The sequence below is a fragment of the Octodon degus genome, unplaced genomic scaffold, assembly GCF_000260255.1.
Source record: "Octodon degus isolate 3935 unplaced genomic scaffold, OctDeg1.0 scaffold00049, whole genome shotgun sequence".
Classification (NCBI taxonomy): Eukaryota; Metazoa; Chordata; class Mammalia; order Rodentia; family Octodontidae; genus Octodon; species Octodon degus.
This window is the reverse complement of record NW_004524625.1, coordinates 4,971,602-4,996,625: the sequence shown is the minus strand read 5'-3', so window position 1 is coordinate 4,996,625 and position 25,024 is coordinate 4,971,602. Positions and strand designations below refer to the sequence as shown.

The 25,024-nt window shown below is 48.6% G+C and overlaps 1 protein-coding gene across 6 annotated transcripts in view; it reads left to right on the top strand.

The window, feature by feature from the left end:
- Nucleotides 1-25,024, top strand: part of Tenm4 (teneurin transmembrane protein 4) — a 707,062-nt gene that overhangs the window by 520,120 nt on the left and 161,918 nt on the right. For all 6 annotated transcript variants that reach the window (XM_023716613.1, XM_023716612.1, XM_023716611.1 and 3 more), the window contains 2 exons: nucleotides 6,399-6,613; nucleotides 8,300-8,510. In XM_023716613.1, coding sequence (XP_023572381.1) covers nucleotides 6,399-6,613; nucleotides 8,300-8,510 — 426 coding nt within the window. The remainder of the gene's footprint in view (nucleotides 1-6,398; nucleotides 6,614-8,299; nucleotides 8,511-25,024) is intronic.

Here is a 25,024-nt window from a genome sequence, read left to right as displayed (position 1 = left end):
TTCTTGCCATGACAGAAGCGATGATGGCAGTTAGAGGCTTGGCATTCGTCAGTGGGAACCAAAGACCTGGCTTCTGTGCCTGTGGGGGTGTTTCCCACATGCCATCACCACAGGGCCTTTCACTGTCCACCGAGAGTGGCACCAGATCGCCACAGCTGGCCATGGGAAAGATGTCTGAGCACACAGCCAGTCTGGAAGTCGTTCTGGACAGTATGGCCCTCTTGTCCCTCTGTCTGCTGCAGCTTGCACTGTCCCTGTGTCCTGCAGCCAGCAGAGTGGCCGTCCTCACCTGCAGCCTTAACTACATACACTGTCTTTCCTCTCATCTCGGTCATTCGCAGAGCCATGGAGCCTCTATCCTTTCAAGGATTTGCCTCTTAGCAGTCGCTTGGTTCACACGGTAGCAAGTGCTTGGTCATGCTGTCTTCTTGTGACCACTGAAACGATGATCCCATTAAGGGAAATGAGAAGTAAGGATACGGCCAGAGTCAAATCAGAGCCACTACCCTCTATTTTAAGGAACAAAGCTAGTCCTCTCCTTTGTCAAGATTTTAAGGCTTAAAACATTGACTAATTTATGCTTTCTTCACCCTTAATACAATATGGAGGGATGCAGCCTGCATGGTGCCATAATAACTGGTCTGAGGTAGGAGTTGGGAGTACTGAGTTTGAGTTCATGAATTACCCCTGACCTGTGGTACAAGGTCAAGAAAGTCCCCTGAAGGATGTCCTGGACTTCATTTTCAGTAGACTCTTGAATTACAACCAGTCTGCCATACAGACAGCTTGGGTTATGACCAGAATTTTAGTTCTAACTTATGACCAATGTCTTGAGTTATGTCCCAAATGCTGGCTGCTTGTGCCTCTAGATGGTCCGAGATACAGAATTAACCCTTACAGAGTTCTGGAAGGCACATTAGAGCACCCTTTCCTGTGTGGGTCCACTGTCTCTCTAAGGATGCTGAGATCTGCCTTTGTACAAGACAGCCTTCGAAACCCAAGTCTTCAATTGACAACTTGAGTCAAAACCAGCCCTCAAGAGTAAATGGAGTGAGTCCAGGCTCCATTGTGGCTCTTCTTCAAAATGGCATTCAACTAGATTCTCTAGAAGGGTCATCACAGTTTGTAAAGTCTGCATATGCAATTAGTAATAGAATCATCTTATAATTAACTGATGGAGCCTCGGGGTTTCTCCATGGTGGCCTTGTCCATGGTCCTGCCTGTTGGGCTGCTGTACTCACGTGTGGTCAGATGGCATACATGAAGAGCATGCAGGAAAGCCCATCTTTAAGTCAGTGTAGGCAAACATAGGTTTAAATATGTTTAACCCTGCAGAAGTTGGCAGAGGGCTTCACCTAGCAAAGTGCAGTCCCCTCAACCCCCGTGATCTCTCGCACACATTCTTTAAGCAGGAGCTGGATCCATCGGAAATCTCCCACTCGAATGAAATTAGTTTGTAGGTTGTTGAGGTTTTGTTTAGTTTTTCCCAAGGAGCTCAAGGTGCAGATAAGAGACAACGTAAAATTGTACCAGCTTATTGGTTTATTTTAATTGGAGTATTTTTGCTTAAAGGGATTATCCGTCATTACTGATGCAAATGGAAATCCTGTTTACAAATCCTTTAAATGCAGTGCAGCCCTGGAAGTGGTCAGCATAGAAGGAATTATTGTTAACAAAAAATACATCAGCCTCAAAGACAGAACCACGTGATTTGTGGGAGACGGCATGAGTCTTCATTTTCATTTTGTTCATTTTATTTTATTTTTTGTTCTGGTCAAGCCAATGTCTATTCAGTTTATATTTTTAACTGCAATGTTAAAAACTCTAATTCCTCAGCTTGCCTCGAAAGCCAACATCTCCCTTCCTGCTGCAAGTATGTGTGTCTTATCTCTTCAGGGGTATCAGGAAGGAGAGCTAATCTAGAACTAGCCTTGGGCCTTGGTCCACAGCGATGGGGAGCAGCGTGCCTGCTGGAGCCGGGCAGCCGTGCCTCGGCGTGAGATGCTCCCGGATCTGGTGCTTGGCCCTGCCTGCTGGCTCCGATATGTCACACCAGCTCTTCTGTCTCCTGTGGCCTTCGCTTTCTCATCTGTAGAATTAGGAAGATAACTCCCTTTCCGAAGTCACTGGCAAACACATGCCCATTCCTCTCTGCTGTACACTCAAATCCCCAGTTATTGCATCTTAGTTATTAAAATCGCAGAAGCTCAGACTAATTAATATGTACCCCGCATATCCTCCTAAGATTTGGGGTACTTTTTTAAAAAAAAGATTTATTTATGTATGAATATGTATGTATTTATTTGGCACAGAGTCTCATAGTGATCCTCCTGTCTCAGCCTTCCCAGTGCTGGGATTACTGGCATAAACCACCACACCCAGTTTCTGTGGCTAGCTCGGCACAGGCTGGCATGGCATGCGTACCGGGTACCAAACCTGGGCCCTTGTGCTTGCCAGACATGCGCTTAGACTGCTGAGCTGTCTCCCTGGCCCCAAGATTGGGGTACTTTTGAATATGTTTAAAGCACATATATTTTAATGATGCAAATTAAATATATGATAATCCTCCTATTGAAACTATTTCACATATCTTTGAGAAGAACATGAAAGCTACAATTCGCCTTGTGTTTTCTAGGTTGTCACAGGACAGAAACGCAATGTAGCAGGCTTTCAAAGCAAAGCCACAAGAATTTGTGCTGTTCATCAATGGGGAGGGGAGGCATTAAATAAACAAGCATGTCTGGTGGCTGAGTCGGTGGGCAAGGGACAGCATCTTCTTTCTGTGGTGAAATCAAAATGGCCTACTGCGCGCAGGCTCAGCTGGGCTCTCCAAAGTGGAACAGCTTATTTTGATAACCAAATAAATTTCGAACAGTTGCTAGGGAAACCAAGGGATTCTTTGTGCAAGTCATTGCCTTGAAAAGAACCAAAAAGGTAGAGAGAGGGGAAGATGGTTAGTTGATTAAAAATTTAGAACCACGTAGATAGGTCTCAATTCAGGAAAGTGGAGACTGCGGCTATGAAGCACGGCAGGTTTAGTCCTCCCGCCTCCATCTGCCTGGGCTAGCCAGTCTCTCCAGCAATTGTCAAGAGATTTCTTATATAGCCATGATTGCATATTTGCACAGCTTTGCTATAGGAAGCCTGCATCTGTGTTCTTACCCAAAAGATGGGGGGAAGGACTATTGCTGGTCCAACTGCCTTGTAAAACCCAGTCATGCTGGGGATCTGCACTCCGAGCCGAGCGCTCTGTGCTGCTTGTGAAGCCTCTGGGGCAGCCAAAGGCCGTGTGGTATGCTTTTTGTGAACATCTTCAGACCATACAACTCTGGGGTCTGTTTGCAAGTTCCTTATTCATAAAATGATCAGCTTCTTGAAGCCTCGAATGCCAAGACACTCTTCAATGGGCCCGGCCAAGCCTTGATATTTCAGCTGCAAGGGCTGCAAATTCCACTGGATGCTTGCTCTTTAAGAGGGTCAGTGCCTGCCACCATCACTGAGAATGTCATTTTGGAGTTTTACTCATTTACCAATTTAATCCTCCTAGAAGTCATGTCCTAATAAATGAAGAGAGATCCCCAGTGGTTCTATCTCTGTCTGGCTTCTTACGCTTTTTGAATCTCAGCATATAAATGGTAATACTGGCATAGAAATTAATGGAACTGATAAAACCAGGGTCTCCGCTAACATAGTTGGAACTTATCAAATGGTAACTAATACAACCGCACTACCTTTGTTACTGTGTTTCCTGCTAAAAGTTGTTTTATCTTCCAGAATGTAAGCACAGAGAAGAGTGTTGACAGGGTCTTTTCTCCTCCAGCTGCCTCGGCTTCTATCCTCTGCCCTCCCTCAGTTCCCATCGGTGGCAAGTTGGCTCTGTGATGGACGTTTTATCCTGCCTTTCACATTGGCGGTCAGAATTAAGGTCAAACAATTGCATAGGATCTGTAAAGAGGAGAGTAGTAGGTGTTTCTAAAGTACAGGAGCGGGGAGAGGCCTTCTGCTGCCAGCCTCCAGCCCAGCCAGTCTCTGGCATCTTTCCCACCCAGCAAAGATGTTCCGCAGGCTGTTCTGTCTCTCCTCTCCCACCCATCCCTGTCGTTGGCACAGTGTGGAGACCACTGGAGACCAAGAACTTCACAGATTCAAGGTCCCAGGGGTATGCCCCAGACTAGAATTCATTATTTTTGTTTTATTGCATACACTGGAAGGACAGTGTTTCTCAAAACAATGGTTTACCTGACTGAAATACTACAAGATGCTAGAAAAGAGAAATCTCTTTTGACAGCCCCTATGGGCTGAGTGATGTACTCGGGCCTCCAGCTGCAGAGCTCTGGAGGGTGTCTCTGGGCGTGGCCTCCGGCCTGTAGAGCTACAAAAGTTAGCTGGTATGGCGGCTGTCTCCTAAAATCTGCTCACTGAGAAGAAAAAGAACTGTGCAGCCCTCCTACCAGCATAGGGAAGCAGAGAAGGATTTGCCGGTAATTTTCAGACACAGGAACTATTTGAATACAGACTACCCTCAAATCCCCCCAGTACTCACTCCCACCTACTCACAAAGGAAATGAGTCCTTGGAATTCACAGTCCCGAGAGTCTCTCTCTCTGTAGCTCTTAGGAGGAAGAGGTTCAGAATTCGTCTTGGTTTTATCTGACTCTTCTTCAGTTCTTTTTCTTAGCTGAAGTAGAAGCTGAAGGCATCTCATTTTCTACCTGCCATTCTCAGGACTGGGGTCCTGGGAACCCACAAATCAGATAAAGGAGAAAGTGGATAATCTGCTCCCATCTTACTTCCTGCCAGTGTGGCTTCTGTCTTTGAAGTTTGTGGCTCATAGTGCGGTGGTTTGTGTGTCTGTGTTTTCAGTGTACCAGCATAAGCACATTCCTTCCGTAAGGGATTAAATGCAAACTCTTTCCCAGGCTAATGATGGAATAGTAGTGGTGCTTTTATTGATAGCGTGCATTTTAACTTTTTTGTTGGCACATTTTTAATTAAAATAACATTTAACGGTTTGCAGCTAAAAACCTGATGTTTCTGCCTAGGAGTTTATAAGGGAATGATAACATATGGAGAAGTTTAACATTTAAATTGAATTTTATTATTTAAAACAGTAAAATATTTTATGACTACAACAATGCCCTGCCAAGCTCCATCTCAGCATCAAATGTGCTTTGTAAGGAGGCTTACAAGGCTAGGGAAAAAAGACACTTTAATTTCTTATTCTCCAAATGCTTTTTATAAAAAGTTCTGCAAATGTGTTTTCTTTACAAATGAATTCTTGTTCTCTTCTGCATCTTCAAACATCTCTTAACTGCACCAAAAAAAGCACAACAAAGCCTGAGACCAGGATGCCCCGGGGTCCTTGCTGATAACGCAATGCCTCCCGACTTGATTTTGGTGCTGCTGGTCCAAGGCCTTCCACGGGCCCCTGCAGTCTCCCCCGCCCCCTCCCCTAGCCCCTCCCCACTCTTCAAAATGCTCAAGTCTGGCAGGAAGTCAGGGTTTATCTCTTTCACTTATGAGTATGCTTAATTACCAAGGACAGGAAGCCTGCTAGGCGGCCTTCCTTCCTGGCCCTGTGGTGCCCCTGGAAGCAGGCTCCTGATCCGTGCAGCGATGGACAGGAGACCTCCTTCCTGGCCTCCAGAGCCTGGGAGGCACAGGCCTGCATGCCAGGCTGAATTTCCAAGCATGGCGTGGGCTTATGCATAAACTTGGATGAATTCCTTCAGCTTTACCCACATCAACATGAAAATGACAGCCACCCCCACCCAGAGAGGAAGGGCATTCTGAAGACAGGCTTCCTCTAGGTAGAAGGGTCCTCTTCCTCCTCTTCCCTACCCACCCCTGCTCCTGGCACAAGCCTTCATCCACCTGTCTGGCCACAGGTCTGGAATTTGGTTTCCAGTTTCTACATAAGCCAGTAAACTCTTAAAATACCTTTCTGCACTGGCATCCCGCTTCTCTCTGCTGGGAGAATCATTCCAAGCTGGAAACTCAGTAACAACACCTCACCCCCTCTGTCCTTCCTATTTTACCATGCAGCTCTTTACACGCACACTCACCAAATCACACAGTTATTCTCATGTGACTGCAAATGATTATTTTTAGGATCAAAACATATCTTAACAAGCTGTGGAATTATGCAGTAAACAGATGGCCCTCAGGGAGGACCCATCGTGCTTTGGAAGAATGCATATTTTTAGCAGAACAATTTGAGCATCACTAGGGGATAAAAAAGAGCTCTGGACCTTCCTCCCATGGGGGGCGTGGGCCAGGATGGGGGAGAGGGCTGCTGGCTGCACAGTATTGCCAAGGAGTGAGGGTCTGAGCGTAGTCCCGTGTCCCTTGTGGCTGACCAAGACGCTTTGTCTTCCCTCCCCTGTGTCTCCTCGGTAGGAAAGCCCAGTAGTTTCTTTCCAGAGGACAGTTTTATAGACTCTGGAGAAATCGACGTGGGGAGACGGGCTTCGCAGAAGATTCCGCCTGGCACCTTCTGGAGATCGCAGGTGTTTATAGACCACCCTGTGCATCTGAAGTTCAACGTGTCTCTGGGAAAGGCAGCCCTGGTTGGCATTTACGGCAGAAAAGGCTTCCCTCCTTCACACACTCAGGTAACCAGAAAGGGCTTCCCTTCCTCACTCAGCTGACCAGAAAGTGCTTCTCTCCCTCACACACTCAGGTGACCAGAAAGGACTTCCCTCCCTCACACATTCAGGTGACCTGATCTGCACACCTGTTGACCTGTGGGCACCTGCTCAAATCTCTTAGCCCAAGTCAAGAAACCCCACCCAGATCCTCTAGCCTGAAAGGAATACTCCAGGTTTTATAGGTCATTCATTTGCTTGCCTGCTCCTAGGCCCTGCCTTTCAGAGCAGGAAGGTGAAGTCCCAGGGGCTCATTAAGAGAAAGGAACTCTGAAATTTCTTAAATAGCCATGCTGCTATTACTTGATCTCCTAAAGCTAAATGATCCCAGAGATGTGATCTAGAGAAAAGTCATGTGCTGAGCTTGAGCCTTCATCTCATCCTGTGTAAGCTTGTGTCTGTTACTCTTCCTTTCTGAGAGAATATCCTAATCTATAAAATCAGGACAGCCATACCTCCTTTGCAGGGCTATTGTGAAGAATGAAGAATAACATTTGCAAGGCAGCTAGAGTAGGACTCGGCCCAAAGCAGGTGCTGCTTGTAGTCTGGCACCTTGCTTCTGTCCTTCCACATCACACATTTACTCAACAAGTGTGTACCATAAGCGCAAAGAATTTGCCCATGTGGATGGACAGCTCAGTGGTAGAGCATGTGCTTAGCATGTGTGAGACACTCTTCCATTCCAGCAGCAAGCATAGATACATATAGATACACACATACATACACACACACATATACTTGTCCAAGATGATTGACCTGTCACTAGTCATAAATGACAAGACTTTATTCATGGTCTTATTGGTAAGACCAGGGCAATGGTGAACTCCAGGCAGGTGCTCTCTTCCAAGCTCTGGGAGCCAACTCAGATTTCTGACTAACAGCTGGGTGCCTGTACCTTCTGAGGACAGAGCCACAGAGAAGTAGAGGGGCCTGGGCCCTAGCTGGCATGGTGCTCTTCACTTGCACCCAGATGTTTTTACATGATGTTGAATGAACAGATCTATCTTCTATGTGCTTCTTAAAGAGCCATCAAGCTAGACTACTACCTGGAGTAGGCCGGGAGGACTTACACACCTAGCTCTTGTTGACGCTGCTTGACACCCTTCTCTGGAGCCCCACGCTAGTAGTTTCAGATCTTGGCACAGCGTGTAATTACTGATAAGAGTTCTGGACTAATCCAGTTTACCTCTCCTAAAATTGCTTCCTGAAACTGGAGATTTTAGAAAGGATCACTGACAAAAGACGAATAGGCATCAGCCAAACCTTTGTGTACTCACGAGTGATACTGTGTTCTTGTTCAGTGCCTCAGTTCAGCTCTAGGCTCTGAAGCTCCTGTTGTAGCTTGCGTGGGGCTGGCTCGTTAACCACAAGGCCACCACCGAGAAGGCATGGTTGTCCTGGCACATGCAGCTGGATGCAGACTCACCATGCATACAGAAGGAAAGACAAACGAGACTAGAAAATAACCCATGATTATGCCTGCTCACAAGAGAGTCAGAGAACATCATCATAGAAAAAAATGAGTTCTAGGGAAGTTTGTGCTGGCTGACCAGCACCCCCCCAACTCCTGTGTCTTCCCGAGGCAAGCCCAGAGAAGGAATGTGGTGGTGGTAGAGCAGATCCACTCCTAATGACCCTCTCTTTCTGCCTTAGTTTGACTTCGTGGAGCTGCTAGATGGAAGGAGGCTCCTGACCCAGGAGGCGCGGGGCCTGGAAGGATCCCAGCGCCAGCCCCGGGGTGGCACGCCCCCGTCCAGCCACGAGACCGGTTTTATCCAGTATCTGGATTCGGGCATCTGGCACCTGGCCTTTTACAATGATGGGAAGGAGTCTGAGGTGGTTTCTTTTCTCACCACTGCCATTGGTAAGAAGCTCTGGGTGGGAGGGTACAGGGGACTCTGGGCCTTGACGCTTTCAAGGCACTGTGTCTTGCTGAGAGCCATTGGTGCCACCCTGGCATGGAGCGAGGCCACCCCTGCTGAGCCTGCTGGCAGGAGGCAGGCCTGCGATGCCAGGCGGGGAGGCTGTCCTTTCTCCTACCATCTGTGCAGCGATATGTGGACCTGTGGCTGGCTCTCTAGCCTGGGAGTGGGCTGACGAGGCGGATATCCTGGCTGACAAGCACTGTGCAGGCGGTGTCACACTTGGCGTCTGCCCTCCAACCTCCGTGCTCCTTATCCTGAGGGTCTCACTTGGTTCAACTCACTGATTTGTTATTTGGGTTTGGTTTGGGGTTTGCTTGTTTGGTTTTGCTGCTTTTGGTGCCAACAACCCTTGGCGGAAAATTTTTTAGAAAGGACCAAAAAAAGGCTTGAGGGTGAGTCGCACAGCAGGGGGCTGGGTGAGCAGTGCCACCCATCAGCTTGGGGTCTTCTTGAGACAGTCTTTTCTTGGGCAGAGTGCAAGCCCTGGGGTCTTAATGAGACTGAACACAATCACTGTCCCTGCAGTGGCAAAGAGCCATGGCCACTTGGGAAGCCTGTCGATGTCTTGGTAGCTTGGCCACCTGTTGGAAGAATTTCTTTCTTTATCAACACGTGCCACAGAACACATGTCCTCCTGAGATGACCACAGTGTGCCGGAGGACATGACAGTCTTGGTAGCCTGGGTTAGAAACATGCTTCCTGAGTTTGCATTGGAAACACTGAGACAAAGCCTAGAGAAATCCCCTAAGAGAAGTAAAACCTACAGAAAAACACGAGTCCACAAACCAGAGCGCTTGGGAATGGAGTTTCTACCTAATGAAAAGCTGTATGTGGTTTAGAGTTCACCTGTGTGGAATATGTGCGTCTCTGTCCTCAGCTGGGAGTCTTTGAAAAGTGGGCTTTAGAGAAAATCTCTTACTTTGGCTACTCCTTGCAAGACTGGTTCTTCCCCGTACACAGCAGTTGCCCTTGTCAAGCCTTTGGGCCCACATCACAGTGCTGTCCTTGGTACTAGGGACATGGGTGAGAAGCTTCTGCTATCATTTAGCCTCCAGACACCGCCCTTGTGACAAAGGGAAAGAGGCGGGGCCAGCACAGGCCACTCAGGTGAAGGAAACATCTGTTCCTTGTGCTGTCCCTGTTCAGGAAGTGTCACTCCTGGCCACCGGACTCTGAGTGCCTAGAGGGAGGAGCTGCTGGTAGCCCATATGTCCCCAGCACCCTTCCTAGCCCCAGCATGCACTGACCTCCAGGTGGTAAAAGAAGGGGCTGCGTGCAGCCTGGCCCGTCGCACAGGTTCCGTCCTGAATCTCTATCATGAAGTTGGATTTTAATCACCCAAATCACTGGAGCTTTCCAGGTGGTGGGTTTTTCAGGCTTCTGGAAGTCAGGCTGTGGCTCAGTGGCTCCTGCTAATACTGAGACAGGTCCCCAGCGCACCCCCTCAGCAGAGGCCCAGTTCTGCCACTCTCCACCAAGTAGCTGTTGCTTTGCTGGATTTCCTGGGCCATGGTTCCTGTGTCTCCTCTCTTTCTAGACAGGGTGGCTTCACTTTAAGCACAAAGTTATCGCGTCACGGTGGTGCTTCTCGATCCTGCTGTCTGACTCCTACGCACGCTTCACAGGGAAGCACAGAGCTAAGGGCTCTTACACTCAAGACTTCCGTTTTAATAACTGAGTATAAATATGAAACGTTATTAATTGAAGCCCCAAAGAAAACCAGTTTTAATTAGGATGTACATCTTAGAGAAATAATGTGGGGGTACAGTGAGGCACCCTTGCCAACTCGTGCTTGTCGCAGTTTGATGCTTTATTGTAACTAGGAAGGTGGTCTGGCTTTCCTCCCGGCTCCTGTGTTCCCAGCTAAGGGGTGAAACCTGTGTGCACTTCTCTGTAACCCTCCATGACTGTTCAAACAGAAAGGCTTTCCTGTGCTTCTCAGTGACCAGTGTATATAGGAAACGCTGCGGGTCTTGTTAAATGGCAGGTCCTGCTCCAGCAGGTCTGAGGGGCTGACATTGTGCTTTTCTGACCAGCATCTGGTGATACTTGAGTTCACATTTTGAGTATCAAAAGATTGTGACACTTCCTGGGTGGTTCTCGAACACCACTGAATGAAGGGTGACTGGGAGGCAGGTAGAAATCCCAATGCTTGGGCCCTTCTTCAGAAATTCTGACCCAGCGGACCGGTCTTGGAGCTGACATGACCCTCAGCTCGTCTGTCCACAAAGACCTGAAAGATGTCCTCCAAGGCCTCTCCCTTCTTCCCTACTCTCTTGCGGAGTGTTGCTCAGCCATGAGCAGTCCTGTCACCTCTCAGCACTGCTTTTTCTTTCCTTTTGCTTTCCTCTTGTTTGCTTTGGGCCAAGAAAATGAAAAGTAGACCATCCCCGCTGAGGAGATTAGAGAAAGAAACAGGGCCTGGCAGGGCTTGGGCGCCACAGGCACCGTGCAGAAGCAGTTGGCATTCTCCACCCTCCTCTTTCTCCTTCCCCTTTCCTCTGCTGCCTTTCTGACCTGTCTCCCTTCAAGCTACGGTGATTGTTCAATGAACACTGGGGTTTTATTTTTTAATACAAAAACAGACTGATTCTGATGTTGCTATTAATCCCTCCTCCCTAAGAGTCCCTGGCTTTGAGTCTCAGCTGCCTGTGATCATTACCTGTGAGCTGTGAGTTGTAATTTGTCTTGGCAGGTTAATTAAAAGTTTAGGTCTTGTTTTAGTGAAGTCATTATGGTCCCAATATACAATTGTAGCTCTCCGGTTTGCTTCACACACAAATTGGAATATGACCCTGCCTTCGTTACATGTCAAAATGCAGATCGAGACTTTAGAAAGATCTGAGATGTCAGAGTCCAGAGTATTTATGTCTGCTTGTAATTAGGTAACAAGAGAAATAGTTGTGTTTAATGTAATGAATGGCTGTATTGTATATGTTTTTGCTTTTCCCTTCATTTAATGCAATCCAGCTGATGACTTTAAATTAAACGAGTTTATCTTTTGCCTTGGAAAAAAACCCAAGAGCACTTTACAGACTGCACACACAAATACATCCATGCAGAGGCTTGAGGTTGACAGCATGCCCACTGAGCTGGATTTGTGCTTGCGGAGTTCAGTTGACTCCCCCAAGTTAAGAGCAAGGCCCCGGGCGGAAGCCCGACTTCTCGGCCCACAAGGCCGCCACTGTGCCACGGAGTCTTGTTATTTCTCACAGTTACTGTTCTGTGTCGGATTCCTGTTTGTGTTGCATGCTGCGCAATTTCCCCCTTGTTAACTTGCATCCAGTTATGAGTAACGTCTTGCATAAAGCCAGGAGGTCTTGAGGAGTCATTATAAAAGCCCCAATGAAAATCTCACAGCAGCTGAAACTTTAAAAATAAGAATACCTTTGCTTGAATCTCTCGCTACCTCAGGGCTGAATGAGCTGGCACTGCAGCATTTGGGTCTGCAGAGAGCATCTCGTCCTTTTCTTTTGGTCGATGCTGAAGCATAAAGGACAGATCAACCTGATACTGCAGCAACCTGAGCCGAGCTGGAAAGTAACACAGGTGCCCTGCGGCACGCTCAGAGACCCAGAGAATGAAATGAGAGTCACGGTTGGAAAGCACAGGCAGAGGTTTTATGAGAAGCATACTCTGCCTTCCTGGTTAATTGCAAAGAAGAGCACCCACTGGAGGGGTCTCTTGTGGGGCTGAGGACTGGACGCGGGCTTGGCTCCTTCCCTCCTATGCTCATTCTTCCTCCCTTCTGTCCCATATCCACCAGACATCGAGTCCTTGCCCCTTTCCCGGCTGAGGATGCAGGGAAGGTGCGGTGCGGCTCCTGGCAGAAGTGGCTCGGGATCTAAATTGTGGGAGGTGGACACTTGTGCAGTGAACGCTGCGAAGTCGAGGAAAACAGCGAGAAAGGCTGCTCCTGAGCCACCGGTGAGAGGGCCGGAAGGCGGAAGGGTGGGCTTGCTGGCCGGGCCAGGAGGGCTACCAGCACCACAGAAGGCATTCTGGGGAGCAGGGGTGCGCGCATAGGATGGTAATGGCAGGCGTGAGCCGCCAGACCGCAGGAAGAACCTGGAGATGGAAGTGAGCTGTGGGGAGGCTGTTAGTTCGTCCAGGCAAGGAAGCCTATCCACCAGTATTCGGAGTTCCAGTAGGCATGAGGGCCGGGAGTGACCAGGCAGAAGGTTGTTCTTCTGCGGCCCAGAGCAGAGGCCGCTTGTCTCTGTGGTCAGAGGAGGTTTTTGGGATCAAGCTTTGTGATTTCATGGAGGAAAAGAAAAGGAGGGGAGGAGGCACAGGGAGGCAGAAGGGCTCGGAGCATGCTTTGTGGGCTCCCCTTTGCTCTCCCATGGCATGTCCCCTTTGCTTTCCCATCACATGTCCCCTTTGCTACCCGATGCCTCGACTCTTGAACAAAGTTTCCATCCTCCTAGGGTCTTCAAAGTTGGGTCCTTGATGTTTTTTCCAAGGACAATAGACTGCAGTGTATCCATATTTCCCTAGTTTTTTTTTTAATTCTTATTTATTTATGTAGTACAGGGTCTTACTACACAGCTCAGACTCGTAGTGATCCTGCTGTCTCAGCCTCCCCAGCACTGGGATTACAGGCATGCACCACCATGCCCGGTTTCAGTAGCCAGATGGTATGGGGTACCTGGGATTAAACCCTGGTCCTTGTGCTTGCCAGGCAGCCTCTTAGCCTGCCGAGTTATCTCTCCAGCCTGTGCAGTTTTGATTGAAATTTCTCCTGTGAGTGTATTTGCAAGAATTCACGGAGAAAAATCCTTGCCCTTATATACTGTAATTTCTGTAAAAAGCAAGAAGCTAAGAAAAGTGGCTGGGGACTCTTGGTTTTTATTTTTTATTTATTTATGTATGTATTTATGTTTGTATTTATTTATTTTGGCGGAACCGGGGATTGAACTCAGGCCCTCACGCTTGCCAGGAAAGCGCTTATTCCACTGAGCCATCTCCCCGGTCCCGACTCTTGGTTTTTAATAAAGCCCTTCCCACCCTGCTCATCTCCCTTCCTTTGTGTCATGCGTAAGTAGAAATATGCCAGTGAATGACTATCCCTTGGGAATAAATTAACCTGCGTATAAGTGACATTGGTGGCCCTTTGTGGAATGTCTAACAGAAGCGCTTCTTTGCCTTGGGAATTCACCTCTCCCTGACGTAGTGATGTACTGCAGCAATCTGGTACGAGTAGAATGAAATCTTGGGCTGCGGGAGTGCCCAAGTCAGCACATCAGAGATAGATTTGAGCCAAAAACCTGTTCAGAGCAAGAGAGCCAGGAATAGCAGAGGGTTCCCCCTGCAGGCCCAATGCCTCGCCCGGCCGGCTGGCAGCTGAACCCACGCATGCAGGAGCAGGGCACCGCTGGACCTCCCTCCCCCGGCCCTTGGCATCTTAGGTGCGTGGTGAAGCCTGCAGGATTCTCTACATGGAGCCTCGAGAGCAGGGAAAAGGAAGAGACAACGCCAGGATACCACAGGCCCAGCACACCAAGCTCATCCTGCCATGGAAAACGCTTCCCACACGAAAACACGCACTCCTCACTGACGTGGCATTTCAGTGAAGTGTTGATGTCACCTGGTATCATCTCCATCCAGACTGCGTCCATCCAGGGCCAGGCCAGTAGAACATCAAGGGTGGGCTCTGTCCTCCTGACCTCTGTCCTTCTTGCCCTGGGCTGCCATTTTCATCCTTGTTATCTCATGGTCATAAGATGCCTGCTGCACTTCCAGAATTCATCTGCATATCAGATAGCAAAAGAAAAGGGAAGGATACAGGAAAGCAAACTTTCCTAGCCATTTGGCATACATTTCTTAAGCAGAGTTGTGTCACTTAGGTATGAATATTTTTAGCTTGATGCATGGGCACTCAAAAGTTAGGGCTTTCTCAGGAGCAAGGAAAATGAATGTGAGGTAGAGAATCAGGAGCGTCTGTACCACCTTAATCAGGATGGCTTGGCCCTGGTGCCACCGAGAGCCCCTTCCTATGGGCAGGACTGTGCTGTGAGCACTGTGGGGATTGCTGTGTGCTAACAGGAAGCCAAATGGGACTTGGGGTCACTTAATCAGACACACACAGTTAGAAGTCAGCTGTGGCTGCCACCTTGGCTACATGGTGCCAGAGGCCTTCACAGGCCTTTCATTTATTCAACTTTCATTATTTTAAAGGTGGGAAAACTGAGGCTTCCTGGGAGCCGGGACCATAATCACAGCAGCAGTTCTTTGCATGTTAGTTCTGTGTCAGGTCCTGTACTGGAACATGGTCCATTCCAGACAACCAGGGTTATGTTACCCAGAGGCCTTCCCTTGTTATCGATAAAGAAATTGAGATCGGAGATCACCTCAAAGTCTAGCAGACAGGGCCCACCAGGTCGGGTTAGCAGCCCCTGCATACATGTTCTTCTCTCGCTGCTCAGCGACCAGGCCTGTGTCCACATTGGGCCACACCCACGTGCATCTTTACCCACGGTTATAGTGAGAGAGTTGTGCAGGTGAACAGGACCTGAGAGGTGGTGGCCTCTGCCCTTGCAGGCCTAAGAGTGTCTGTGGCGGTACACAGCTGCAGGGACCTGGCGGTGCCATTTCGTAGCCCTTCTCCTCCCGCCTCCACTGGGGTGGAATAGGAGACATTCTACAGTAGTGGTGTTGTTTCTACAACTGATGATTACATTTTCTGGTAGTTCTTTTTCCGTTATCCTCCCCGTCCCTACCCTGCCAGCTGGCATTTCTGCCACCCCTTCACGAGGGCTGTCCCACCGTGGTATCTCTTCTCAGCCTTTGCGGTGCCCCTGGCACTAGGACATCATTGGAAGTGTGGCCTCTTCCCATAGTACCCTCCTAGACATGCCCCACTGCAGCAGGGTGACTGATGGCTCTGCCAGTGGAAGGAGAGAGTAAAGGTCAGAGCCAGGAGTGCAGCAGGGGACACAGCTCTGGCCAGCAAGGTGCATGGTCCAGGTAAAGGACAGGGGCTCCGGAGTCAGCCGGACCTGGATGTGAATCCGCATTTTTTTGAGCTGTGGGATTTTGGATAATTCTTGGCCTCAACAAAGGCCCCTGAAGTTAAGACTTAATCCTACTGTAGAGAGACCCACAGTGTTATAAAATGATACAAATACTCAGCATGTTTTAAATGTCCTAGTGGTTCCTTACTTGAAGGCTGCCGTGGTGGAGTGCTTTCCTGGCCTGTGCAAGATCCTCAGTTAAATCCCAGCAGCAAACACACACACACACACACACACACACACACACACACACACACAATCTTATTTGTCATTTGCTGAACTTTTGCTTTGGTAGCTGATTTAGCAGTAATACAACAGAAGGCTCACCCGCAGGAGCCTCCAGTCAACTAGGAGAACTAACTCATTAATCGGCAGTCCCAGTGTAATGTGTCCTGTCCTCACCGAGGTCCACGGAGGCTCCCGGGAGAGCAGAGAGGAGGCCTCTTTGTGCAGAGGTCCTAAGCAGCATGGGGCCAGCACAGACTGGGAGCCCTTAAAGGATGCGCCACGGCCTCCTGAGGTGCATAGGGCTACTTCCGGGGCCCGAGCACATCTGGAACCAGGGCAGTGCTGAGCCACGTACCACAGGTGCACTTGTTCCGTCCGGTACGTGTGGACCTGGGCTAAGTTTATCTTTTTATTTTTAAGATATTTATTTATTTATTTAGTTTATTTGGTACTGGGTCTCTACGCAGCTCAGACTCATAGTGATCCTTCTGTCTCAGCCTCCCCAGCACTGGGATTACAGGTGGATGCCACCACACCCAGTTTTGAGGTAGGTTAAGTTTAAACCATGTAACAGTGATTAACAATAAAAAGTAATAAGAAAAAAAGAATAATTGATAACAGTATACTGTGATAAAAGTTATGCAAATATGATCTCTCTCAATAGCTTAATGCCTAAAAGATTGTTTTAACGTGCTCACTGGGACAAAGAGACAAATGCTTGAGGTGCCGGCCACATGTGCCACCCTGACCTGATTACTGCAGTGTCTGCTTGCCAAAATATATATCGTTCCCTACAAATATGCAGTTATTATGTGTCAATTCAAAATTTAAAACATGTATTTTTGTAGCAATAATGACATCGTCAAAGGCTATGGAGTACTATAAGAGGAAGAGTCCCTGAAAACAAAGAGCAGAAAGCAAGAGCATGGGGTCGGGAGGGTATCACTAGGGTGGCCATGGCAAGGCGCGGCCATCTAGGCAGCATAGCACAGAAATCCCTCACAGTTCTCGGCCCTGGGCAGCCAGGGTGCACCGTGGGCCCAGCTGGCTTCTGGGAAGGCTTTTCTTCCTGGTTCACAGGCTGCTGCCTCTGCTTTGGCCTTCCCTGTGGCCTTCTCTCTCCACACCCATGAAGGAGAGCGATCCCTGGTGGCTGCAGCCACATCCCATTAGGACCTCACCATGCTGACCCCGCTTACCCTCTGTCGCCTCCCGCTAGAAGGCTCACTATGAGTCTGAGCTGCCTCCAAATGCAGACCCTGAGGGGATGAGAGCTTTTGCATAATATTTGGCAGGAGAACACAACAAAGTCCTTAGCAATGGGAAGAAATTGAGAAGATGGTAAGATCGCAGCAGTGCTCAACCACCTGATGAACTGGCGCGCAAGGGCCATTATTTATGTATTGCAGATGAGTGACAGTCCCAACAGTGACTCATGCAATCCCAGCAGCTTTTCCAGAGCCCAAGTGCTGGCAGGACTCGAAACTGGGAGACCCTTGTCAGGGGTGCTGAACACCAAGCCAGGGCGAAGTTGGCTGCTGTTACAGCCAGTCCAGAGCCTCCAGCCATGGGCATGTGCTTTTCATGGGCAGCTTGGAAGCAAAGGAGGTGCGATTGTCAGTTCTGGCTGAGGAACGCGCCTCCTCTCTCCGGTTTGCACACCAGAGGCTGCAGGATCTGCCGCAGGGCAGAGTAGTCTTCAATTGGCTACGTCCTGCAGTCTTTCTTTGCTGGTGCTATTGCAGCTCCAAAGCTGTAAATGTGGTTTCCAGAACATTCCAGAGCTCTGTTAGTCATTTGGCCGCTTTCAGGTTCCACGGGGAGCTTCTCAGTTGTCCCATCCTAGCTTCGGGCTTTCCAGTCTTTCCAGCCCCTCTGGAACCACCTGGCAAAATGAGCAATGTCAGTAGGTTTTTCGGTGCGTATTACACCTAAACATACATCACTGACTTAAGAAAGGTGGACGTGTGTTTGTTGGGGAGAGTGGCAGGAAGATGTCAGGTGGCATAGATTTGAGCTGCCAATAGAATCCCATCAGCAGGTACTGATGGATAGATGAGTAAGCAAGTCGGGACTTGGACACAGCTCTGCATCTCAGTGTAGGTGAGAGGGGGCAGGTAGCAAGAACACCTGAGGAGATGGAGACAGCCGGGGATGTGAAGGTGGAGTCACACATTCTGACCACAGGGAGAGATCATCCTTAGAGAAAAGGTAGGGCAGGGATTACAGAGGCTGCCGGACCAGTCACTTATGGGGACTGCTCCCTTAGGGGAACAGTTTCTATTGGGGTGCAGGGAAGCAGGGTCATGGTGAGTTCAGGGTGAGCAAGAGGCAGAGTGGAAATAGTTGTCTTCTCAGCAGAGCAGGCAGGAGACAGATGGGCGTAACCTGAGGAGGAGGCGACAAGTTCAAGGAAAGGTTTATGTAGGTGGAGGAGCCTTGGATATTTTGTCAGCAGTGAGAAAGGAGCCAGGAAAGAAGGCTGGGGCCCCAGGGACAGGGGAGGTGACAGTGGGAAGCAGTGGGAGGCACAGACAGGGAGCTCTGCAGGAGGTTGAGCTCTGGGAGGTGGGGGGAGGAGAAGGCAGTGCGGGCCATGGAGGAGCAACCTCAGCAGTGCAAGGAGCTAGGACTGGGTGGGCCCACGGGACCACAGGTCCTTGCAAGGAGCCCCCAGGTCCTTATGAGGAGCCCTGTGCCTGAATTGTGCCTCCTGTGTGTAGGCAGCCTTGGTGTGACACTGAGTAGGTTGCCAAGCTACCTAACCCGGGGAGTGGCAGCACAGCTCAGTGGGCACAGAGTGGCTCTTAAGCCACTGGCCTGGTTTGGATGCAGTCTCTGCCACTTACTGGCAGTGGGAGCTTGGGTCAGAAATAACCCACAAATACCTTAGTTTCCTCATCTGAGAAATGGTGATGACATTGGTAGTACTTAGCAAATAGGATGCTCATGAAGATAAAGTGAGTTGATACTTGCACAGCACTGAGACAGCACCTGTGTGTCCTTCAGCTGAGACCCAGCACCTGGCATGTACAACTCAAAGGAGGACAGGTTTAGTTGGGCTCATGGCTCAGGAAATTCAGTCTGTGGTTGGAAGGGTCTGAAGCAGAAAGCTCAGGGTGGGAGGCAGTGGCAGAGCAGAGCTGCTTGGTTCATGGTGGCCAAGAAGCAGGGCAGAGGAGCAGTGCCAGAGGACATGGGCAAGGGCCCACGTATCATACCCAGGGCTCTGGCATCATGAGCCACAACCCATGTTCAGACCTGCCCAGGGACACGAGCGCCACTCATCTGCTAGACAGATGCTCCTTGCTCCAGGGAAGTCAGTGTAGCGGGGTCGATGGCCGCAGCCTGGTGCCGAGGAGGTGCCGTGTAAGTGTTTGCTGCTGTCATTGGCAATAATGGTCACTAGTGTCAGTGAGTGCTTCGTCAGTCCCAGGAGGTATGGAGTGCCATGCAGGCATAACCTAGCTGGAAGTTCGTAACAGTGCCAAGGACACAGAAATAGATGCTATTTCCTGTAAAAAGATGAAGAAATAGAAGTTCAGAGAAATCAACAAGTTGACCTACAATTGCACAGCACGTAACAGCAGAGGCAGGATTTGAACCCAGTCCAGTCCACCAGAAGATTCCCGACTGCGTCATTATTGGTCTCTGTTCTGGGGCTGCCTGGGCAGCACCCACTTCCAGAGTCCCCAGGGTTCTCTTGGCCACTGTGAGGCGGTGTTGTGTCCACGTCTAAGGACGCTGTGCATGAGCTTCATCCCTTGCTGCCCCCTCTTCTGGCTGACAAGTATGTGCCCAGAATCGCTGCTTGTACAAAGGGCTCCTTCCAAGTCAAGCCAGGGTGTAGTGGTGGCAAAGGCCTGACTGAACTTGTCTCTTGCTGGTTCAACACAACAGAGGGGCTCCGTGGAAATGACGGGCAGTGAGTGTTACATGGAGGGTTGTAAGAAAGTGTGAGCCAGAGCCCTGCGAACATCTGGTTTCAGTTTGTGTAGCTGCTTGTTCTGCCTTTATCTGAGTACACTCATGTCCTGGGCTAATAGAAGCACAGTTTGTCTTGGTCCTGGTTCATGTTACATGTCAGCCTGACTTTTTATTTTCATTTATGTCACAGGCCAACTAGTTTGGGCAGGGTACAAGAGATGGACTGTACAGTTCAGAGAAGCGGGAGAACCATATGCACTAGAGCAGAAGGTCGGGGTGGTATCTTTCTTCAGTAGATTCTGCATGTTCTCAAGCCTGTAGCAGGAGGTATTCTGTGGGAAGCTGCATTTTGGCTGCTGTTTGTGTTGCTGCGAACTCTTTCTCTTAAGTGGCAGAGGAAGAAGGTGAAATCTGTTGAGCTTTCCGTGGTGCCAAGACTGCACTAAGCACAATAGACATACGTTAGCTCCTTTCACTTCTCACAGCCGACTGTGCGGTCGCTTGTCACCCGTACTTTCTAGTCACAGAAGGGAACCAGGCCACGTGCAGGGTCAGACCCAGGCAGAACGCGGGTCCGACTTCAGATGCATCTGGCTCACCCTTGTTTCGCATGCTTCCGGTGCCCTTAGGATGCACCACGCATGGTGCAAAGCCAGTGATGAGCATCCCTGTGGTGGTGATTCTAAGCCACGAAGTGGTGACATGAGGCACAAAAAAGAAATGGCAGCAAACACAGATTTCTAGTCAAAATCCAATATTATGCTTCCTGGTTAGATATTAGATTCTTTTAAAAATCACCAGTAGAATAAGGAGTGTATACTGGCTGACATTTTTTTTTAAGCGCTTTGGCCAACGTGAGACTAAACAGAAAGAAGAAATTGAGATGGCTTTTATTGATGTGAAGGGTGTGTTTGTATTCCTAGACAGCACAAGGGCACTAATTTGAAAACTGTGTTGCATAAGAATTCAGAGCTCATAAGTAGGGATACAAGATAGCTTTTCAAAAGTCAATAGATTTTCCATATACAAGAAAAACCAATCATAAAATATAGTGAACACTGTCTCAGCTAAGAAAATTAATAAAAATTAAAATATCATCTTAGTGAGAAGTATATGTGACCAGCGTGGCAAGCGGCAAAGTTGGACAGAGCAGTGTAGAATGGGACGTGAATAATTTGGAAATGCAGTGTGATCCTAGACAGGAAGGCGGGACACTCTGAACAAGGCAAGTACAGGAGGAGGAAGGGAGCAGCAGGCAGAATCACAGAGGGAACTGAAGAAACTTGACTGAGTGCCTGAAGACTTTATCTGGAGTAATAAATGGATAAAAGCATGGAAATAAAATTTTTAAAAACCCAACAGAATAATGAAAGAGTGTTTGTCATTAGAGGTCTTAACATATCAAATCTGTAAGAACTTAAGGAGAATAGGAGTCAAGCAAAGTAATGGCCTTGAATTGTCTGGAAGTTTACCAGTTACATGCAGAAGTGTAGCATTTGGAAAAGGAGGAATCGTAAAGGAAGGGAAGCAGTGTGGTCAGTAAATATTATTGGAATAAACTGGAGAATAAACATCAGATGAAGCCAGAGGCAGTGGGGTGGCTTTTAGTGGGGCAGATGCTGCCGCCAGGCACGAGAAGAGCTTGTTAGCCTGTCAGGCTGACCCACTGTTTGGATGAGTCCCATAAAACTGCAAATTCTTTGCTTCCTTTGAAGTAGAAGAACAAAACTCTTTTAGAGACAAGCCCCGAGTCCACACTCGTGTACCAGTCTCCACGGTCCATCCTCTGTCCCTGGGCTTCTTCACCTGCTGACTCTCCCTGCCTGGCAGGAGAGAAGGCTGAACTTTAGCTTCTGCCTCAAACTTCGCCTAAGTCCTGGATGCCATAATAAATTCCAGATGGAGTAAAGACTTAAAAGTCCAACCAAAGGAAGGCAAGACTCAATGTTCCATGTCTCTGGCTTGTAGAAGGACTTTTAAGCTTAAAAATCATTGAAGAAATCACAAAAGGAAAGATTAACAGTTGTTTACATAAATGTTTGCAATTTCTACATGTCTCATAAAACCCAGGAAAAACAGGTTGGGAAAATACAGTAAATATGGAAACCAAGAGTTTATGTATGTTGAGTTAAAGCTCATATGCTGGGGCAGAGGGAAGCGTTGTGATCATTTTCTAGGCAAATGGCTAAAACCTCTCTATAGAAAAGCTCCCAAAAAAATGGTATAAAATATTAACATGTTTCACCTCACTAGTGATTGAATCAACTAAAGTAACAGTGCATCACCTTTCATCAGCTTAGTAAGTTAGGATACCCCAAGTTGATCCCGAGTCCTGTGCAGACCATGGGCACTGGCACACACGTGTCGCTGGGCACTTTTTGAATCAGCACAACCCAGTAGGAAAGCCACTGACATTTTGTATTGGACTATAGAACACTCAGTTTCTCAGGGTCTCTTATGAGGAGATAAACCAATATCTAGACAGTGTTGTGTGCTAACCATAATGTCATGTATAGTTGTGAAAATGGATAATAATCTGAATGTCTAGTGAGAAGGCATCCAGGTAATCATGGGATACCCTCTCAGTGACTGTCACATAGCCCCTAACAGTTATTAGGTAGAGTCTGAAACGTGGGGAAATGCTTATAGTGATCAGTCTCAGAAATAAAACACGAGGCAAGCCGGCCAAATAGCTCAGCAGATTAAGGTACCTGCAAGCAGGCTCAGGGGCCAGGGGTTTGATCCCCTGGCCTGCCAAGGCAACCCCACCCCCAGGGCATGCTGGGAGGGCAATTGAGACTGGGCGTGGTGGCACGCGCCTGTAATCCCAGCTCTTGGGAGGCTGAAAACAGAATCACTAAGAGTTTGATCTATGTAGTGAGGCCTTGTAGACTCTGTAGACCCTGTTCTAAATACAGGGAAAAAAAAAAGAAAACATGGAAGTTGTATTTATGATACAAACACATTCATTAATAACAATGTAACTTGCCTGATCCACATAGTTTAGAGAGAGTTTGGACTTGAACTCAAGTCTGTCCACTCCAAGACCCTTGGTTTTTTTTTCTTCTTTAGTTCTGCAGGCTGAGAATCAGCAGGTTTGTCCAGTTCACCAAGAGAAGCGGTTACTTTTGTTAGCTTAGGTAAATACTTCAGAGATCCTCAGCAATCAGGGGCATAAAAGATGGCACTTTTGTCAAACTTGTACCTCCAAGACCCCAGATTGATAAGCTTCTCCTGTTTAGCACAAGCGGTAAGGTGGGCAGATCTAGAGGACAGGAAGAGGCCACGTGCCCGAGCGACAGAGACCTATTTCTTGGGCTCTCCAGCACATGCTTGTATGTGTGCTCGTATATTAGATATTTTCCTTGCTATTTTTGTTAGAAAACTGCGTGAAATTAAGGCCATGATGGCTGAAGCACACCCTGGTTCCTAAGCCAGCCTTGCATGAGGTGAAAGCAAAGACAACAGCTGAGCTCTGGCGTGGACCGCCTCATGTTAGAGCAGAGAGGGCTTACTTGGGATTCCTGTTAAGAAAGGCAATGTATTTTAAAGAATCCTGAGATTTGACAACCTGAGCCTGCTTTCTGTTTCCTGTGTCCCCCATGCCCAAAACAAAAGAATTTTCTGTGTGTCAGAGTTTACCCTACCAGTAATAATCCCTGACATTGGGTATGGCCTTTAGCTTGCTGAGCACCACGACAAGCCACTTCTAAACAGTTTTTTCAATCTCCACAGTCTTCTTCAGTGAGGGAGGATGGCACTAGGATTGTTGTACCTATTTTATAGACACAGTAGATGATGTTCAGAAAGGTTAAGGCTCTTTGCTGAAGAACTTCGTTGGAGCCACAATCACAGCAAGAATAGAGACGTGGCGGGCTCAAGTGGGATGCTCGTTGCTGGCTTCATTCATCCGTTCACTCACTCGCCCATCTGTCCGTGCATCCATCCATCCGTCCGTCCATCCGTCAGGTGATTTGGTCAGCATGCGTCTGTTCTCCTCGCACCTCCTGTGTACCTTCTGTTGTGCACGAGCGCCCTGGCCTGGGGCATCTCCAGGTCTGTCCAGGAAGGAAGCCATTGTTCTCTGAGGTGCTGTGGGAAGCTGCAGAGGAGACATGGGGGTGTGCAGATATGTTCCTGGGTGCTAACCCAGCTGGAATGGCAGACCCAGGAGGTTGAGTCTTACTGCATGACCCCTAAGCTGAGGGACATGAGGTGGCAAGGAAAGGAGGCTTAGGTAGTGCCTGAGGATAACCAACTTTCAAGGATGAGGATGGGTAGTGACCCCAGTGGTAGAACGATCAGGCCATGTGCTCTGTCTAAAGCCCGAGTAAACAAAGAGCTCCAGGACACAGGGACCAGAAGTTGTGTCAAATGCTATTGATGGTAGCTGTGGCTGTTGTAACTTTTGCCTCCCACCAAACATATGACTCTAATAAGAATAATGATTTAAAACAAACCAGGGATGAACCCACATAGAAAGAATCACAGCCAGCAGTCAACAACAGACGCCAGTGGGTTTGTGGAAAGCAGAAAGTGGTGGAGGTGGCAGCCCGAGGAAGCTGAGCCTGGGCACCTGTTAACAGAGAAAGGAGAGAATTGAGTCCTGGAGAAGCTCCGAGTGAGGTGCCCAGGATGGTGCGGGCAGGGCGAGGCACTGAGCTGGGGTGTGCATGGCTGCCCATCTGTGCGACAGAGGCCGCCACTGCCACACCCTGACCTCTCTCCCTGCCTCCCACACAGCAGAGGATTGGAGGCGTGTTCCTTAAAGATGTCAACCAGCAGAGCTCCAAGTTCAGGGCACCCAGTATCAGGGAGGCAGGAAAGGGTCACCGTGCTGAGAACAGGAAGCCAGTAGATGCTTCTGAATTTTGGAAATGACACTTCCAGACCCCATTTGTGACAATCCAACATATGTCTCCTCTCTAAGGAAGGAGATTAGAAAAATCTTCAAGGCAACCACAAGACCCTGGAAATAGCGCCTCCTGTGGATTGCCCACAGAACGCTTGGGTCCCCAGCCTACAGCGGGTTCAGGGACTCACAGAGAGCTTTTGCTCTCTTGCTCCTCCATAGGAACTTGTAGCAGAGGGTTGTCAGCACCTGAGGGAATCTTCCATCAAATGAGAGAAGGCCAGAACAAGAGAGAAAGAAAACTAGAAGAAGGTGAAAGAAACAAAAATAATGCAGCAAGCAGAAGGAAGCTTCAAGGGAGAAACACTAATCCATAAAGATGTTAGAGAAGGGCAGGGATATAGCTGAGCTGCAGGAGGGGCTGCCCGGC